At 35.0% G+C, this 18,517-nt stretch overlaps 1 protein-coding gene across 14 annotated transcripts in view; it reads left to right on the top strand.

Annotated features, from left to right (window-relative positions):
* IMMP2L (inner mitochondrial membrane peptidase subunit 2) overlaps positions 1-18,517 on the top strand; it is an 870,942-nt gene that overhangs the window by 571,913 nt on the left and 280,512 nt on the right. For 12 of the 14 annotated variants that reach the window (XM_028844870.2, XM_015134720.3, XM_077994813.1 and 9 more), the window contains one exon: positions 9,572-9,637. In XM_028844870.2, coding sequence (XP_028700703.1) covers positions 9,572-9,637 — 66 coding nt within the window. Of the gene's footprint in view, positions 1-9,571; positions 9,638-12,477; positions 13,481-18,517 lie in introns of those variants that run through there. The other 2 variants (XM_028844868.2, XM_077994812.1) reach the window with 1 other exon arrangement.

The following is an 18,517-nucleotide window of genomic DNA, read 5'->3' as shown; positions in this document are numbered from 1 at the left end:
TTATTGACTAGAGTCACCACACTGTACAATAGATCTATCCTTTGACCAGCCACTCCCCATTTCTGCCCCCAACCTCCACCAACAATCTCTGGCAACCATCATTCTATTCTATTGACTGGCAATATTTTGACCTCTGCATTTTCTTACAAACATTAAAAGTTTTTCAGGCTAACAAGGGAAAGGACAAACATAGGAAGAGTGAGTAACAGCATTATAACCAAACTTTCCCTCATTCTAAGGTGCCTGTTGAGTGAGTAGAACCCTAACATAGCAACTTCGAAGATCTGTCTTCTCCAAATCAGTGCTTCTGTGCTCTCTTTGTGGAATCCATAGGCAGCACTCTCTCTTCTTACTCACCTGGCTGTGTTTTTCTGTCTACTCACTGCTCTGTACCTGTCTGGCTTGGTTTACCCTAATGAGATAACTTCTTCTGTTCGTCCTTGGAAATAAATCTCCCCTTTTTTTCTTCTATTGTTGCCAAAGTTCCCTTACGATCTCTCACAGTCTTTTTTAACTCCTGACCTAAATTTTGCCATTCTTAACTTGCCTCCTTTCTCCAAAAGACATTTATTCTTGGCTACCAAAAATCCTTTCCAAATTAAGCCTTTTCTCTAGCTCTTTCACCCTCTCTATAGCTCCATGTAATTTATCCAGCAGAAAGGAAAAAGGTAATACTGGAAGACCTAGAAACATATGCATAACATTAAGAATAAGAGTTAGACATTTAATTTAATTTTAGTATTATTTAACTTAAAGCATTGACAAACTATCATAGTACAAGTTATTGCAATATAAATAGCAGAAAATGAAATAAATAGAAAAATTTTCTGGTAATATAGCAACTGGAGCTAGCTGAATAAGTGGCTGTCAAGCTGAGCAAATACATGATAATGCTGTTTTTAGAGGTGGTTAGTGGAGTTGATTTTGTAAAATCCCAAGCATCATGTATTTTTTTTCTGGAAACAATTTGCTAATATTATTCGAGTCTACAATTGGGGGCATAAAGTTGACCTTTTCAAAGGAGTAAATTGTATGTAGTTACTGGTGCCTGAGAGCTCTTCTGCAAAACAATAGCATTGTATTTCAAAAATTAATAAGTTCAACAAGGTTAGAACAGAAATGTGTCAGGATACTTCATATTCTACTTGTGTTCTAACCTCCACACTGTCAACATTCTCCAGGAGAGTGAGTTTTTGAGAAATTAGAATAGTATCATTGATTATGTGGCATCTTACCTCTCCCCACACGTACACCTAACTCAGTTTTACTAGGAAATTTTGAATCCAGTAGCACAGTTTAAACATTAATAATGCATATCTCAATTGTCACTAGAAAGCATATTAATCAAAAGATATATGCAATAGAGTAAAGACAATGGAATGGATACAAATTTTCAGGCCATAAAAATCAGGTATGCAAAAATATATAACTTTATTTTGCCATTGCTGATTTTAAGTGTCCTATTGCAAACAAGTCTTAAGTGTCCTATTGCAAACAGTTCTTTTCAATTCAGGGTAAACGTAAGAGCTTTCTGAGGCAATTCGAGACAAATTAAGTCTGTTTATAGTTCTTCATCTTGTCAGAACAACATCTAAGCTCCAGAAATTTATAGTGTGATGGCATCAGGGGAGGGACCCTGCACCTTGATGGACACCTTTCCTTGCTGGCATCCATGGGATGGCATGTCAGCCTGTCTGAATCTCGGCTGTAAAGGTTCCTTTACTTACAATCCCCAGTGCTGGCAACCACTGAAATGTCTCCATTCCCATCTGTGTCTTTCCTGGCCCTGAAAAAGTATCATATGGTAACCATAAAATGCTCTAGGTAAAATGCTCAAGACTAGCCTTGTGCTCACTTTCTTCACTTTTACCAAGATGCTTTCTACCCTAAGCTAGGCATCTCATACCCTACAGTATCACCAACATCATGGGAAACTGACGAGTAAGCTGTGTTGGGCACAAGCTGACCCTAGTGCCATTCTTCCAATAATATTCTCCAGGTGGCTACAGGTACTTCTAATATTTTGCATGGACAATGACTTAAAGGTCCTAACCTCAGTCCTTGTAGACTAGTATTCATTCTGCAATTCAGTTGGTTTGCCTTCTCTGTGTCATATTGATGGCAATGGATATGGTCTGATGTAGAAAATACAAATAGCTTGCTCTTTCAGGGTGTTTTGTGGTATGAATATCCTCCAAACCTACCAAAAATGTGTGGTACTATTTCTCAACCTGATGGAAACCAAACGTCTACAGCTGGTTAGCTTAACTGAAGTGTCAGGGTTATGTGTCTAGATTGATGGACTTATTCCTTTGAAGAGCAGTTAATTTTGTTTGATTCCATGACCTTAAGGGGTATTCCATGCAAAGCCATACTCAGTGAGATAGTTTGGATAGGGGGTTAAAACCTAGCTTGACTAAGGGGGAAGAATGTTTCTGAGTGCATGTCCATCTTTGAGAACAGAATGGTGGTGCTTCTGTATGAAGGTCTGCATTTGGGACTCTGTATTGAAAGAATAGTCAGTATGTAAATTTATGTTAGCATTCATGTCCTTCATTTCCACAGATATGTTCAACTTTAAGCATATTCAATATATTAAAATCAAGGTTTACAAATTACGGAATATAATTTTCATGACCAGAAGTTTCTTTATAGATCAAAAGTTCCTTTAAAAGCCATAACTCCATATTACACAGTAGAATACATGGGCGCGCACACACACACATTTTACATATGTGCTATATATTGTTTCTGTGCTGTGTATATTCATTTACATACAAATTATTCTAGACAGCGAGGTAAATTGTAATTATATTAAATACCTGAAGATTGCACGATCTGTGTTTTGAAATGCTTTAGTTAACAAACATTGTTGGAAATTAATTTATTGTTATGATTATACCAAATTCCTTAAATTTTTCATAGTTAAATGAAGGCATTTGTTTTTCAGGATCAAAAATACTCAATTACACAGCTCTTTTCAATTATAGAAGTTAGAGTCATAAATACAAATTTAATTGATTTTACATAATCAAGGCTGATTCACTAATAAGACCAGTTGTCACTATTTGCTTATTAAATTTATCCTAATCACATTTGGTGAAAGTGAAATAATTCTTACATTTAACCAAGAACACTTTTTATCAATAAACAACAATTCAATTCTTTAAAGTTCATTCTTTTTTTGTTTCATCAGTACTGTTAAAATACATTTTCCTGTGTAAGGAATTGGTAGAAGATAAATCTGAAACATAAAGGTGATGTTTCTGCTGCTGCATTCCTAGGTCACTAGAAACCCAACTGGAATCTCTCCAATGTCCTGAAAGATTCTATTGCTGCCTAGCAGCCTGAGTCAGGTAGGGTATGCTCTGAGAGATTGGCCAATATAGATAAACCATCCTTTCTTATTCCATCCCCACCCCACAAAATGAGACTGTGTAAGTCGCATAGCTTGAAATTTGACTCTATTTTCATTAAAGTTTTCTATACACATAAAAATCTTCTTCCCCTGTCTGAGGGTTCCCTTCCCACGATCTTTCCTTCCCCTTCTAGAAAGTAAGACAAATTCGAAACATTAACATGGGTTCTTGCCACCTCATCTGTACGTCATTTTGCCAGTAATGAGGCTCTTGGTTGGGAGCATTCTCTGGGATATCAGGGCAAAAGTGATTGTTAGGGATTGTATATACATATATCATTCTCTGAAATTACATCTGAAGTTATAAGCTCTGTGCTTGAGAGGATTTCAAGAATGAATCCAAAGAACAACTAAAGTCTATAGTTTCTTTTGTTTAATTTTGGAAGATTTACGTGATACAAAGAGAAGTCAACAAGGGGATAAAGGTAGCTGAAATACTACTGACCTACATAAAAATTTTGAGAGTACTAACTCATGAAACTATTGAATTTTAAAAATGAACCATTAAAAATGGGGCAATATGTACAAAGTTCACACTACTGATAGTGAAGCAAGTGTACAGAATCCAAAACTAAAAATTATTTATTTCTATCTTGATTTTACAGATAATACCTACCTAATTTAAAATAAACCTGTGCTTTTCAATATGGATTCAGTTATATTTAGTTTTGGTGTTTCTTCAGCTAATTATGTAATAAAATTTGACCAAACCTTTACAATGCTTTTCTTGTTCTCCAATGCAACAGAACCTGAAAATTGTTTTAATAGAGGGTTTAAAAAATAGTCTATCCATGTAAGTCTTCAAAAAGGATTGGAACTCTTGTCTTAGACCCAGTTAATTGATCTCCTTTATGAATTTATTATAGGAAGGGATGTCTAAAATTTACTGAGTACCTACAGTATGCTAGAATTCCTGCTAGAGCTTTTATGCGTTTTTTCTCACTATTTACATGATGCTCTAGCTAGGAAAATTTTTCAAGATTTCTAGACTCATGTCCTCAGGTACTACATGTTTGTGAAACAAGCTGGCGGGACTGGCAAATCATCTGCTTCTCAGTTCCAATGGACTTTTTTTTGAGACGGGGTCTCACTCTGTTGCCCAAGCTGGAGTGCACTGTCGTCAACATGGCTCACTGCAGCCTGCACTCTCTGGACTCGAACAATCCACCTAACTCAGCCTCCTCAGTAACTGGGACTACAGACACATGTCAGCGTGCCTGGGTAATTTTGTATTTTTTGTAGAGACAGGGTTTCACCATGTTGCCCAAGGCTGGTCTCGAACTTCTGGGCTCAAGCCATCCATCCTCCTTATTCTTCCAAACTGCTGGGATTACAGGCATGTGCCACCGCACCCAGCCTCCAGTGGACTTTTCTCATGCAAGAATGTGCTACTTGGGTTGCCAGATCTACCTATTTTTTCAAGAGAAATAAATTTATATGACGTCTCCTATTTGCTTAGCTAGCTCAAGATTTTTTTTTAAATGCATGAATCAAATAAAATACTTCTATAAGCCAGATATGATGGTCTGACTACTGGTTGAGGATTTCTGATCTAATCTTATCTTCCTGAAAATGAGACCCAGACAGGTTATATAGCTTGCCTAGAGGGAGCGGTTCACTTACAGCAGAGAGGACTAGTAACAGCAAGACTGTGTTTCCATTTTTCTCCAGTCCATGGATTTGCAGGGCACAGGAGGACCATCACATGGTCACCAAGTGGAAAATTTGGGTAATAGAGAATGAGAAAGATTAAAAGTGGCAGAGGAAGAGCTAGATATACTGCAAAGCCTTTTAGCTCTAGCCACTGTGAAAACCATGCTAAACTCTGGCAACATTTTTCAAGTGTAACAGGGAAAGGAAGTGATAAGCTATCATTTGATAACACTTTTTATCATTGTGTTGAGTGGACTTTTCGTTCTACTTATTTTCATGATAAAAGAATAGAAAAACATACATTTTTAAAATTATAATGATGTAAAGTTATGTGGCTTAATGCATGCTTTATCCTTTAGGGATAGTGAAAAACATCCTCTTGTAATAGGAGGCATTCCTAGAATATTAGTTTTTCCTTTCACCTCAATAATAAAGCATTAGATTTAGACCTCACTGGGATATATGCAATGCAAATAGTGTCCAGTACCTGGTGGTATTTTTAAGGGGTCAGTGATTGCATTAGATTGTGGCTAAGGTTACTTCTAATTCTGTGATAATCTGGGCCAATTCTGAACCGTATGAATATAAAAATCTACCCAAGTCACAGAGGGAGGTTTTACAATTTTTATCATAAATGGGAAAAGAGAATGCTTAGACCCAGGGTTAAGGTATCTGTGTGACACCAGGATCAGGGCGGGGGTGGTCAGGAAAAGAGAAGGTGGGACATATGCTAATCTCTCCATCCCCACAATACACGAGGGGTCTCCTGAGTATGCCAAAGTAGCTTTCAAGTGCTCTCAACAGGGTGAAAATTATAATCTTTTGGGAACATAAAAGAACACAAAATTAGTGAGAGAGACTGGAAATTCTATTATATCTACATTAGACCCCACTCCTTGACCTGCAACCGTTCTAGTTAGAGACATTCTCTGCCATACCACACAGAGCTGCTAAGACTCATGCAGTAAAGAAACAATTTTAGGCTCCTCGTCCAAGTCTCTGGAGAAATCTTTCCCAATGAAATCATAAGCATAAAACAGAATGTTTAAAATCCACATCCCAGAAATAAATATTGTAAAACATTGCTTATTATGAAAACACTAAACTTACAAATTTAAATGTAAATTTTAGCATTTATTGGGGAGCATACATTGTATTCCTCAAGTAAAGCATAATCCTTCACTTGTTATTCTTCACATTTTCTAGGAGATAGGCAAGTGGCCAAGAAAATTAAGACAAAGAGAAGTTTAATAAGTTTCATGATGTAAATCTGTAATAACTCTCTGACCACTTCTACTTACATCAAAGTAATGCATTCAACAGCCTAATGATTAAAATATAGATATAGATTTTAAGCAGTAATGGAATTAATGTTAATAATAGCATTTTTCGTTTTGAAATTATTTGATTAGATTCATGAGTTTAATATTACATTAAAATTTATAGACATATTTGAAGTAGTAATTTGTAAGACTTTAATGATATAGATAGCTCCCTTTGCATACTCTATTTTGCCTCATGATCTTAAAATATAGATTATTTTAAAATATAGAATACCTTTCAAGAATCTCAAAAGCTTAAACATTGTTGGCATAAAATATATTTTACGCTGATACGGGTTGCTTTTTATATTATTTCATTAATGCTAGTCTCACCTCAATATTAGGCAGTAAATTTGATAATTAGTTCAGGTCTTATACCCTATCTTGGAGTATTTCTTCCTGGGTAATGTCATGTAACACAAATAGTTGTCATCCGCTAAAGGATATCCCAATAATCTGGACCCAAAATCTGGGTATGAAAGCTTTTATCCACACAGAACTTTTCCTTTTCCTTTTGTTTTAGAATCTTCTTGATCAGTTCCCAGTAAAAATGAATGCATATTTCTCTTTCTGCTATTACAGATGTGAAGTCATGCCACAAAAAATATTTTCTAACATACAGTTTCAATCCATACATTCTGTTGTTAGTTCCATATCACTAAATATTCTTCTCTAACATTATTTTTAATGACTGCAAAGTATTTTATTATGTGAGTGGACTATGGTTTATTTAACCTGTCTGCTCTTGTTGAATTTTTCTCTTTTTTAAAATAGACAGTAATGCTTTAACTATCCATGTAGCCAAAATTTTGCATACATTCATAATCATCTCATTAGGGTAAATTTCTAGAAGTATCATTATTATGTTTAAAAGAATATAAAATCTTGATATTGTCTTATAGAAAGGCATGTTACATGACCAAATACTTTATATGTAGAATATCAATGTCGCTAATTCCCCAATAACAATTTATTTTTATTAGTAGTAGAACGTCTTTGTCAACATAGTAAGGAAGTGTTTTAATATCCCATTATTATAATATGCAATTATTTGATGACCACTGAGGCTGAATAATATTTTATGCTTTCCTAGTTTTTAAAATAGGAGACATGGGAGGGGCACTTTTCTAAAAGGTCTATGAGTAACCCTGCAGAGAGTACCTTAATTTCATTAGCTTGAATGTGTGCATACCACTCACTTCAGCTGTGCATTAATGACATGAACGTTGTAGAAACATAATATTTACTTGATGTAATAAAAGGACGAGGCCAATCAAAACTCTGATCAAATTTCATTTTAAAATAAAAAAATTAAGTTAGTGAAAAACTGTGAAACTAATTGTTACACATAAATGCAACTAGCTTACATGATTTCATGTTCTCTGCAAGACATTGTGAAATATAAATCTTATTGAAAGTGCACATTTCCTTTGATGAAATGTACAGTTTGAATATATTTGATCTTTTCAGCTTTTGCGCATTTACATTCCTTTTAAAAAGTACTTCAATTCAAAATGTGACTTGAATTTAAAATATTTTTATCTATGCGTGATTTTGAAACACATATTAAATGATCATTTATGTGATATATGAGATGTTTCTTGAACTGGGTCTGTTAAAAGCCTTAAAATGTTATTGGCAGGAAATTGACCATATTAAGATAGAGTTACCCATTGCTGCATGACTAATTACCCCAATGTCTAGCATCTTAAAACAACAAACGTTTGTTATCTCACATATTTTCTGAGGGTGAGGAAACCAGAAGCACCTTAGCTGTGTGGTTCTGACTCAGGGTCTCTCACGAATTTGCAGTCAAGCTGTTGACCAGAGCCACAGTCTCTGAAGACTTGACTGAAGTATCTGCTTTGAAGCTCACTAATGTGACTGTTAGCCGACCTTCCTTCTTCACCACATCAGTCTCTCCTTAGGCTCCTCAGGACAGACCAGACTTCTAGAGTGATCCATGAAAGAGACTTGAGAGGAAAAAATAGAAAGAGGAAGGAAGGAGGGGAGAGGGAGAAGGAGAGAAAGAGGGAGAGCCTGTAAGTCTGTTTTATAACATAATCTCAAAAGTGATGCACCATCAGTTTTACCATAAACTATTGACCTCATAGATGAATCCTATCACAGTGTGGAAAGGAAGTGCATAGGGTATATATACCAGGAGAGGCAGAGGTTTATTTAGAGTAAATAGTATTACTGTAAGTGAAAATTTACCATAATCAAGTAGCTTGAAATAAATGATGTCTGTATTAAGTATATCAAAACCTGTCCATTTATTTTAACTGTCAGTAGCTCTGTTTTAGGACTCTGAATTCTATAATCATCAAATGGCTAAACCCAAATGTAGTTTCAAAAAGTTCTCTAATTCTTTATTTTTTAAAGAAAATGCCTCACATCTTCAGTGTTTTTATGGGATTTAAATAAAACTCCTTTCTTAATTTTAAATGCAATTTAAAAAAACCTGATGTTATCATTTTAAAGAAATACGTAAGCATTTTCTTATGTACTAATCCTCTTTCCTCGAAGTACTTGTGTAGTTCTCACACTGCTATAAAGATACTACCTGAGACTGGATAATGTATTTTAAAAAAGAGGTTTAATTGACTCATTTCCACATGGCTGCGAAGACCTCAGAAAACTTGCAATCACAGCAGAAGAATACGGGGAAGTGAGGCACATCTTCTCATGGTGGCAGGAGAGAGAGCGAGCAAGCGAAGGGAAAGTGCCACACTCATAAGCCATTGAGGGAAACCAACCCCATAATCCTGTCACTTCCCACCAGGTCCCCTCCCTCTACACATGGAGATTACCATTCAAACTTAGACGTGGGTGGGGACACAGAGGCAAACCCTATCAAAACCTATCTTTAACAACAATAATAATTTAACAATAAACTTTATTCCTTAATAAGAAAATTTTTTATTCCTCTGTAGTTTTTATTTTTGTAAAGTTTCAACATGGCTCCCCCCGCCCACCCAAGAGTTTATTAAAAATGAGAATTACTTCAGTAGTCACTTCCCATCACTTGGAACCCGAGTGAGACTGATGTCATGTCGTGGAGTGCAATGGAATCTGTAAAGACTTTAATGTAGCCTATTTTGTTGTAGAATTTCTTTTCATCTTCCTAAAACAACATGGACATAACTGATTGTATAACGTTATCTTCTTGTTCTAGGTCACCTAAAAACCCAGAACAGAAGATCATTAAGAGAGTGATTGCTCTTGAAGGCGATATTGTCAGGTAAGTATTTACTGTTGTTTCTGAGTTCAAATTTTAAATATCTAGAGTTCTGTTATCTACATGACTTGGGAAATACATCTCAAGTCAAAGAGGACCAAAGTTTTGGAGACATTCCAAATGAGCTGGTACATCTTTAGTGAGCATCATTAACCTTTCAGCTTGTAAGGAATGCATAAACTTACTGATCACATTGTTATTCTTTAATTGTGAAGTATAGGATAAATATTAATTTGAATTAACAGTGTATTCTAAAATGATCATTAAATCATTATTGATCAGATATTAAAAGTAGCATTACTATTTTAAGATTATGATGTTAAGGTTCATTTAAAAAAATTCAAGAACATTTAATTATTTTAGAAGCAAATGCAGAAACTAAGAGGACTCTTTTGTACTCATCGAGATGGGAGAAAACTGAAAAGGATATGAAACAGAAACTTCTGAATCAGTGACAAGAATGAAAGCTTTAGATGATAAGATTGTAACAATCAGGTGTACTAAAGCAACCTTTAGTATTGTTGTATTTATTGTACTTGCTGATAAATCAAGAAAAATTGTTGACATTCAGCAAGTAAATACTGTGTGGCATGATATGTCTCATTATGATCGTTTTCTTTAAACAAGTTGTAGCCAGGCCTATACAATGTGGTAACCAAAATGCTTTGAGTACTACATTCAGGAAGTTTTCTGACCCTGTTTTCTTAGAAAAACTTGATCCTAAAGTATTTGTATTAATAATAGTATGTATTAATTAATCTCACTAAAATGAACCTCAATCAGTTTTAGAGCAGATTTTAGGCCAGCACTTCTCACAATATGGCCAGAGGATCCCAGGGGATCCCCAAGACCCTTTGGGGGTCTATGAGATTAAAACTACTTTCCTAATAATACTAAGGTGTTACTTGCCTTTTTTCACTCTCATTCTCTTGTGAGTGTACAGTGGAGTTTTCCAGATGCATAATATTGGAATTGATTGAATGCAGGAGCAGATATGAGAATTCAGCTTTTTTCTATTAAGCCAGAAACTAAAAATGTTTTCAAAAATATTTTTAAAAATCATTATTTTTACTATTTATTGTTTGCTTTTGGAAAAGAACTATAATTTTTATTTAAATTCTATTCTTTTTGTTAACGTAAGGGTTTATTATTGGTATTTTAAATTGAATCAATAAATGAAATTTTAAAACAATTTTCTATTTTAATTTCTAATGTGGTAATTACTGGTAAATAGTAGTCACATAAATAAAAGTTTTTTGAGATTCTCAATTATTTTCTAAAATGTGAAGGAGTCCTGATACCAAACAATTTGAGAACTTATCGATGCAGAAATTCATAGCAACAATTTCCGCATCAGGACTGAGTGCTCATTAGTAGCCTACATGGTATCAATGAAGCTCTTTTAAAAATTTGTTGGGGTGTAATTTATTTACCATACAATTCACCCATTTAAAATATACAGTTCAATGAGTTTTAGTATAAATTTATACAATTGTGCAACCCCCACAACAATCTAGTTTTTGAACACTTCTCTTACCTGTTACCCTCAAAAGTTCTCTCTTGTCCATTTGCACTAAACTCCTGCTTTAACTCCCAACCCCAGACAGCCACAGGTCTGATTTCAATCTCTAGAGTTTAGCCTTCTCCAGAAATTTTATTTAAATGGAATTATACAATATACAGTCTTTGGTGTCTGTGTTTTTTTGCTGTTGTTGCTAACAATGTTTTTTAGGTTTCTCTATATTGTGCATGTTATTAGAGTTTATTTTTATTCCTGAGTAGAATCTATTTTATAGATTTACCACATTTTGTTTATCCATTCACAACTTGATGCATATTAGGATTGTTTCCAGTGTAGGGATATTATGAGTAATTCTATAGGTATTGTATGAACATCTGGGTCTTTCAGTGGAAATATTTTCTCATTTCTACTGAGTATACAGTTGGCCCTCTGTATCCATGGGTTCTGCATCCCTGGTTTCAACCAACTGAAGATGGAAAATATCCAGAGAGAGAGAGAAAACAAAGGATCGTTGTGTCTGTGCTGAAAAAAAAAAAAAAAAATACAGACTTTCTTATCATTGTTCCCTAAACAATGTGGTAAAACAAATATTTATTAGTATTTATATTGTATTAGGAATAAGTAACCTACAGATAATTTAAAGGATATGGGAGCTGTGCATAGTTATATGCAAATACTACATCATTTTATGTAAGAAACTTGAGCATCTGTGGATTTTGGTATCTGTGGGGGGATTTTGGTATCTATATTTGTGGGAACAAATCTCTCACAAACACAGAGGGACAACTGTATCTGTGGGATGCTGGGTGTTATGGTAGGTTCATGTTTAACATTTTAAGAAACTGCCAAACTATTTTAGAAAGTGACTGTATCATTTCATGTTCTGCCAGCAATGCATAAGGAATCTAGTTTTTTTACATCCTTGCCAGCACTTGGTATTGTGAATATTTTTTATTATAGACATTCTAGTGGGTGAGAAATAGAATCTCATTGTGATTTTGAATTGCATTTCTCTGAAGGCTAGTGATACTGAGTATCTGTTCATGTGCATACTTTCCATTCATGTCTCTTTTTGGGTGAAATAACTATTCAGATTATTTGCACATTTTGTATTGGGTTGTTTATATTTTGAGTTATAAGAGGTTATTTGATTTTGATTATTTTAATGGAGTGAGCATTTGGGGGAGGATATATAATGCTATGATTTAGTCAGGTCTAAGTCTATTAGTATAAAATAACTTAGTTATCATTTCTTATAGAATGTATGTTCTAAACTAGACGAAGTTGGTGACTTTTTTTTTTTTTTTTTTTTTTCCCCAAGAGCCTATCCAGCCTTTTGCTTTGTGGCAGAAACTGGGAAGAGCAGTACATTTAGAAAGCCATTTGATATACATCACAAATACCCAAAATACACTTTTAGAATTTGAAAAACAGTGTATAGATATGATGCAAATCCCATTCAAAGAATGTCAGCAACCCTTGAAAACATTATCCTAAGTGAAGGAAACCAGTCACAGAAGACCACACATGTATGATTCCATTTATATGAAAGGTCCAGAATAGGCAGATTCCTAGAAACAGAAATAGATTCTCGATTCTCAGAGGCATGGAAGAGGGGGAGTGAGAGTTACTGCGAATGAGTATAAGGTTTTTATTGTTTTGGGGGAGTATGAAAATGTCCTAAAATTAGATTGTGGTGATGATTACACAACTCTGTGAATATACTATACTAAAAACATTGAGTTGTACATTTTAAATGGATAAATTCTGTGTTATATGAATTGTATCTTAATAAAGCTATTTTTAAAACCCAAAAGAATGTGGCACCAAAGCAGGCAAAAATTTCATCTACATAAAGCAATCTAGCAGGATTAGGAATACCAAGGGATCCATTTTATATTATAATCCAAAGACAACACAGCTTTTAACTCAGATGGGTCATTATTGGTCGCTAGCTGAACAGTCAACAATGTGAAACTGCAAAGCTTGATCAGACATAAAAAGCTTTGTGTAATCAGAAATCCTACAACAGACCTTTCTGAGGAAAAAGTACAAGTTGCTTTCCTCAGCACATGTAAATATTGGGTTTACAGCAGAACCAGAGCCAGAGCAAGGGTTAATGATGCAAGGCTGGGAGTCGAGGGAACAGGAGTTGGATAATGTGAAAGATCTACACCCTCTCTTTCCACTGCTGCAGTCCACGTGCAAAGTCTGCGAATTGACACCAGGGTCATGTGGCTCTCTCTGTCCCCCTTTGGTACACCTCTATCATGGAAAAATGAAAAACATAAATAAAGGACCTTCCAACCGTGTGGGCTCTAAAACTATTTGATAATTGATTCAAAAAATAATCATTTTTCAGTGTTTGATGTTTTTAAAGAAAATTAAAAACTTCTTTCCCTTTGAAACTTTGGCACCTGAAGATCCTTGGCTTCCTGGATTTTATATTAATAATTGAATACATATATTCCTATAATGATTTTCTAACAGTGTCAAATGCTAAGGGGTATTTAGGGAATAGAATATTATTTACTGATGTGCGTACTTCTTTTCTCTGTGACTCATTTTTTTAAAATGCCAGAGTATATTAAAAAATTATAAAAATATGCTGTTGACTACTAAAAACCATTAGTCTACTGGTCCCCTGACTTGTGACAGGCAAGGTGCTCTGGTCTGTGATGTGGATTTTTTAGTCTCATCTTTCCTCTGGATATTACTGGATTACCCAGTTGGTGAGCTAAACTAAAATATTTTCTTGGAAAGAATTTGATATTTCATAAAATGATCAAGGAAACAGTCTTATTTTTTAGGACTTATTTATACTTACTGTAGGTTTCAGTAGTATTTGAGGTTAGACCCATTGAAGGATTAATCGAAGGAGTAATAGAATCTTCCATTTAATATTCTGGTAGTTACACTCCTTTAGGTAGCAAAAGTAGCTATGTAGTGAAATATAGCTTAAAGAGCACTTAAGGGTATCTGGGGAAGTAGGGCAGTAGGAGCCAAGGCTCAGCCTATCTTTACTGCAGAATGGGAATGACAGTGTTGCAGGACTTCCATTTTCTGTCACTTTCATCCCCCTTTGCCCCCTTTGCACATTGCCTTTGCCTATTTGTGTTTTGGCTGGCTTTTGCTCCACCACCAATTGCTGACTTCTTGGATGTGCCTCATCTCTAAATTATCTGAGAGAAGTCTGAGTGTCGCCCTTTGAGATTTAGATCTGGGACCTGTCCACCTGACAGACGGCTGGTCAACCAGTTGATCGACTGCCTTTGGGGTAGGCATCCTTCCCTGGTCCTGTCAGCTGTGTCTAGGTAGAGCAGTCATCTGCTGCACACCTTGTACTTATAAGGAACCTGTTGGTAAGGGCTTGTTGGTATGACAGATAAGATGAGACATCCCAGAACGGGGCATTACAATTAGCAGTCACTTTGCTCAGCGTTACCTTTTAAAACGTTTCAATAAAACTGTAATATGCTCTCCCTAGAGTTGCTTTGACATTACTGTCTGGGGAAAATCAACTTCTTCTAAAGATTTGTTTTAAATTACGGAAATAACACAAGCTTATAAAACTCAAAATGCTTTAATGAACATCCTTGCATACATACCTTTGTACACTTGTGTATTTATTTTTGTAGAATAGATACCTAAAAGTGGAAATATTGGGTCAAGTTTGTTGTTGTTGTTGTTTTTGTGGTTGTTATTTTTAGTTCCAGTATATGCTGCCAGATTTTCCTCTCAAGCGGTTTGTGTACATTTATACTCTCATCAACACAGCATGAAAAACTGTTTTAGAGAAAATTAGTTTAAAGGTCATGTGCAATGGGGAAATTTTGGACTTCAGATTTACAGGGTAAAACATTTTAACACAAATTTTGAAATTACTTTTGGGTGATCAGTTTAAATTTCATTTAATCAGTTCACTGACCATAGACCTTAGTGCCATTCATTTAATAAGCACGTGGTCTAGATACTGGAAAGACATAAATGAACAGAAAAGACAGTGTCCCTGCCCTCATGATGCTTACATTCTAGTGGTTAGAAGCAGACAATAAACAAATATATAAGACATAATGCAATGTCATGGGTAAGACGTGCTATGAAGAAAAATAAAGTAGAAAAGGGCTTAGAGAGAGTAAAGATCTGGGGCTGTAAGATGTTCACTGAAAACTTCCGTAACAAAAAGATGTTTGAAGAGACTCATAAATTAAGGACGACAGGGAAAGAGTCATACTAATGTCTGAGGAAGGGAGAGTTCAAACCAAAGGAATAACAAATGCAAACCTAAGATGGATATGTGAGTTCAAGGAAGTACAAGAAGCCAGCATGGTTGGGACTTTACTGAAGGAGGGAAACTGAAGTAAGATTAGATCTGAGAGGTTTTCAGAGCCTTGTGGGTCCTAGAAAGGACTTTGGATTCATTTTAGAAGGATGGTGAGCCATGGAGCAGTATGATCTGATTGGCATTTTTAAAGAATCACTCCTTCTACTGCTTGGAGAATAGACTAAAGGGGGATAATCTGACTCAAACCATTGGTCAAAGTGTTTTTCTCTTGAGAAAATAATATCTAGCTTCTTGTAGAAAGAGTTGTATCCTTGTTTATGACATGCATGATACTTTTATTTGTTATTTTAAATGACTCAGATAAAAGTAGTTATGTTATTTATAGTCACAGTCATTATGATTATATAGACAAGGCAAAAAGTAGCCTGGAAGTACTTTTTCAGAGAATTCAGCTGAATTTACAAATAAATGTTGTAAAAATTGAGATTCGGGGGCAGGGGGAGGGTGAACTTTCTACCTTGATGTCAGCGTTGATTAAAATCACAAGGCAATTGCTTGATTCTCTGGATCTCTTAGCTAGGAATGCAGTCATTTTCATAACGTTGACCCAAATGGGTATGCTTATCTATAACATCCAACAGTAAAAATAAGCTGATTCTACTAATACTTAGACCCATTAGTTCCACCGAAATACTGTTTTTAGTTAATTGCTTTTTCTTATTAATTTGTTATGACTCAAATAGAAGCATTGTTTTAGAAAAGCATGAAATGAACGCAAAGCACTAGACTCCAGCAAGTCAATGTGAGGCGGCCACAATGGAAATTGTTAAGGCATCAGTGTTTTTATTGGGACACTTGTATTTCTGTTTCATGGATCTTCTCTGCCCAGTCAGAAATGAAGTCCAGCATCATTTTTCTTCTCTCTTGGTGAAATACCACTTTATAGATTTTGGAATCTCGGGCTTCATGTGGTTAGCAACCTCAATGAAGTAAGGGAATGGACTCTTTTTAGTCCCTAGTGAAGAAGATGACCATATAACTTATCATCTAAACTAGGACACTTTGAGAGTGAAAAAAGATGAATTCATTATTACATGAGGGACTTAACGTAAACTGGGACTGCCAAGACAAACTGAGACAAATGGTTACCCTGCTAAAGAAATGTAATCTGCTTTATAAATCACTTCACATAATTGGATTTTGTTTAGTTCATGGGCCTGACTGTTTAGGAAAATTCCAAGAAGTGTTCATAGAAAACAGAATCACTTCTCGGCTCCAGGGAGGAATCAGGCAGGGCAGGATCAATGCTGTTGTCAAGAAGTGTGTCCTGCTCGTGACGCAGTCATTTTGTGCTGGTGAGTCCGGCACAAGGCTTTCTTTAACTAGTATTGATATTGCAGAGTAATCTGAGATAGAGAATCAGGAGTCTTCTCTCACTGCAAAATATTTAAATGATAATTTGTCTTTGAGTCTAAAGACTGTATTGTAAAATGTCAAAACACCCTAATTTATTGAAAACAACTTTCTGGTATTAGCAAAAAAATCCATTTGTCACTAGAAATTAAACATTTCAAAGCCTGTTGATTTTAAATGTACTGTTGAAGATGTGGAAATCAATATTAGCCTATCATAGCTGGCTGAATCATATTGGGTTCTAGCAAACGATGAATCTTTATAAGAAGAAAAACAGAACTAAATTGAGTTTACCCCAGTAAAACTACAAATGATGCTTGTTTAATAACTTCTTTTTTTTAATGATTGGTGCAGTAGCTCTGAATAATAGAAACCAATGTATCCGCATGGCTCTCTTCTTGAAGATCATGCAGTCATTTATGTCATTTTTGGTAGATTAATAATTAGAGATGGTTTCTGTCCTGAAAGGAGGGAGATATGAAAAGAAACTCATGTCCAGGACCCTGTTAAAGATTTGGTGAGTAAAATGTTTTAGAGCATGGAAGCTAAGAGTTTGATTTTATAGTTCTCAAGTGGGAGCCGAGTAGGCAGTTCTTTTGAGGACAGAGGATATTTGTACACTGTTTCTTAGTTGTTGGTAGCTTCAGCCCAAGGTGTTCAGAAATCTTTGAAGCCCTATAGCATGGTTTAATTTGAACACTGAATTTTCCCAAATCAAAATAGCATTGCATACCTGTCTTTAATGCTTAGGGTCTGACCAGTGCTGCCATTTAATAGACAAGGGATTGAGCAGTACAGTTAAATGTCTTAGGCTCTGTCCAAGGGTTTAGTTGCCACCAAATAAGAGGCATTTGTGAAAAATCATCAGTATCCCTCTGATGTTACCCCTAGAAATTATTAGTATATTGTGGATATTCTTACCTTTTTCTTGTTAAAGAATTATAATTTTTCCTCACTGAAGAATCATAGATTGGTAGACAACCTATACCTTTATAGAAATATTTCTTTCTTTTCTAAAGTTGTAGGTGGATTATTTTTCATACTATTGCTGTATCAGTGAATAAAAATGGAATCGTTAATAAAAACTGTATGTCTTAGCAATAGGTATTTGTTTCTAATCACCAGAGAGATAGTCAACTTAAGTTTATATATAGACTCTTTACATATATTTAAGTTTATGTATAGAATTTTGATTTTATATCAAGATTAATAAATGTGAAAAATGTTGATTTAAAAAAATACATATTATTTGTATAATCAGTTTAGCAGTATAGGGAGGTTTCTGGAGGCAATACATCATAGGGCATATGCTTTCATGTGTGACAGCTGCAGAAGGTTATTAGGCCACTTAGATTGAATTGCTTTTTCCAATAATGGTAACACCTATTTTGTGATACTCTCCCCACCCCTGTCAGTGATTTCCTTAAATGGTTTTATTTTCTACCTTAGTCCACCTATCTCTCGTGAATAGAGTTCATCTTTAGATATGAAAATCTTGCATATTTATTCATTTGTGCCTAGTTATTTACTTGGTATGATGTAGAAGCCGTGAGCACAAACTATGAACTCAAACTGCCTTGGTTCAGATCCCAGCTTTGCCACTTTGGCAAATTACTTAACTCTGTAAATGAAATCTTTCTCATTGATAAAATGGAAATTGTAA

Source organism: Macaca mulatta, chromosome 3, assembly GCF_049350105.2.
Source record: "Macaca mulatta isolate MMU2019108-1 chromosome 3, T2T-MMU8v2.0, whole genome shotgun sequence".
In the NCBI taxonomy this organism is placed as follows: Eukaryota; Metazoa; Chordata; class Mammalia; order Primates; family Cercopithecidae; genus Macaca; species Macaca mulatta.
The sequence above is the reverse complement of the archived record's forward strand: the minus strand, read 5'-3'. Positions and strand labels throughout refer to the sequence as shown.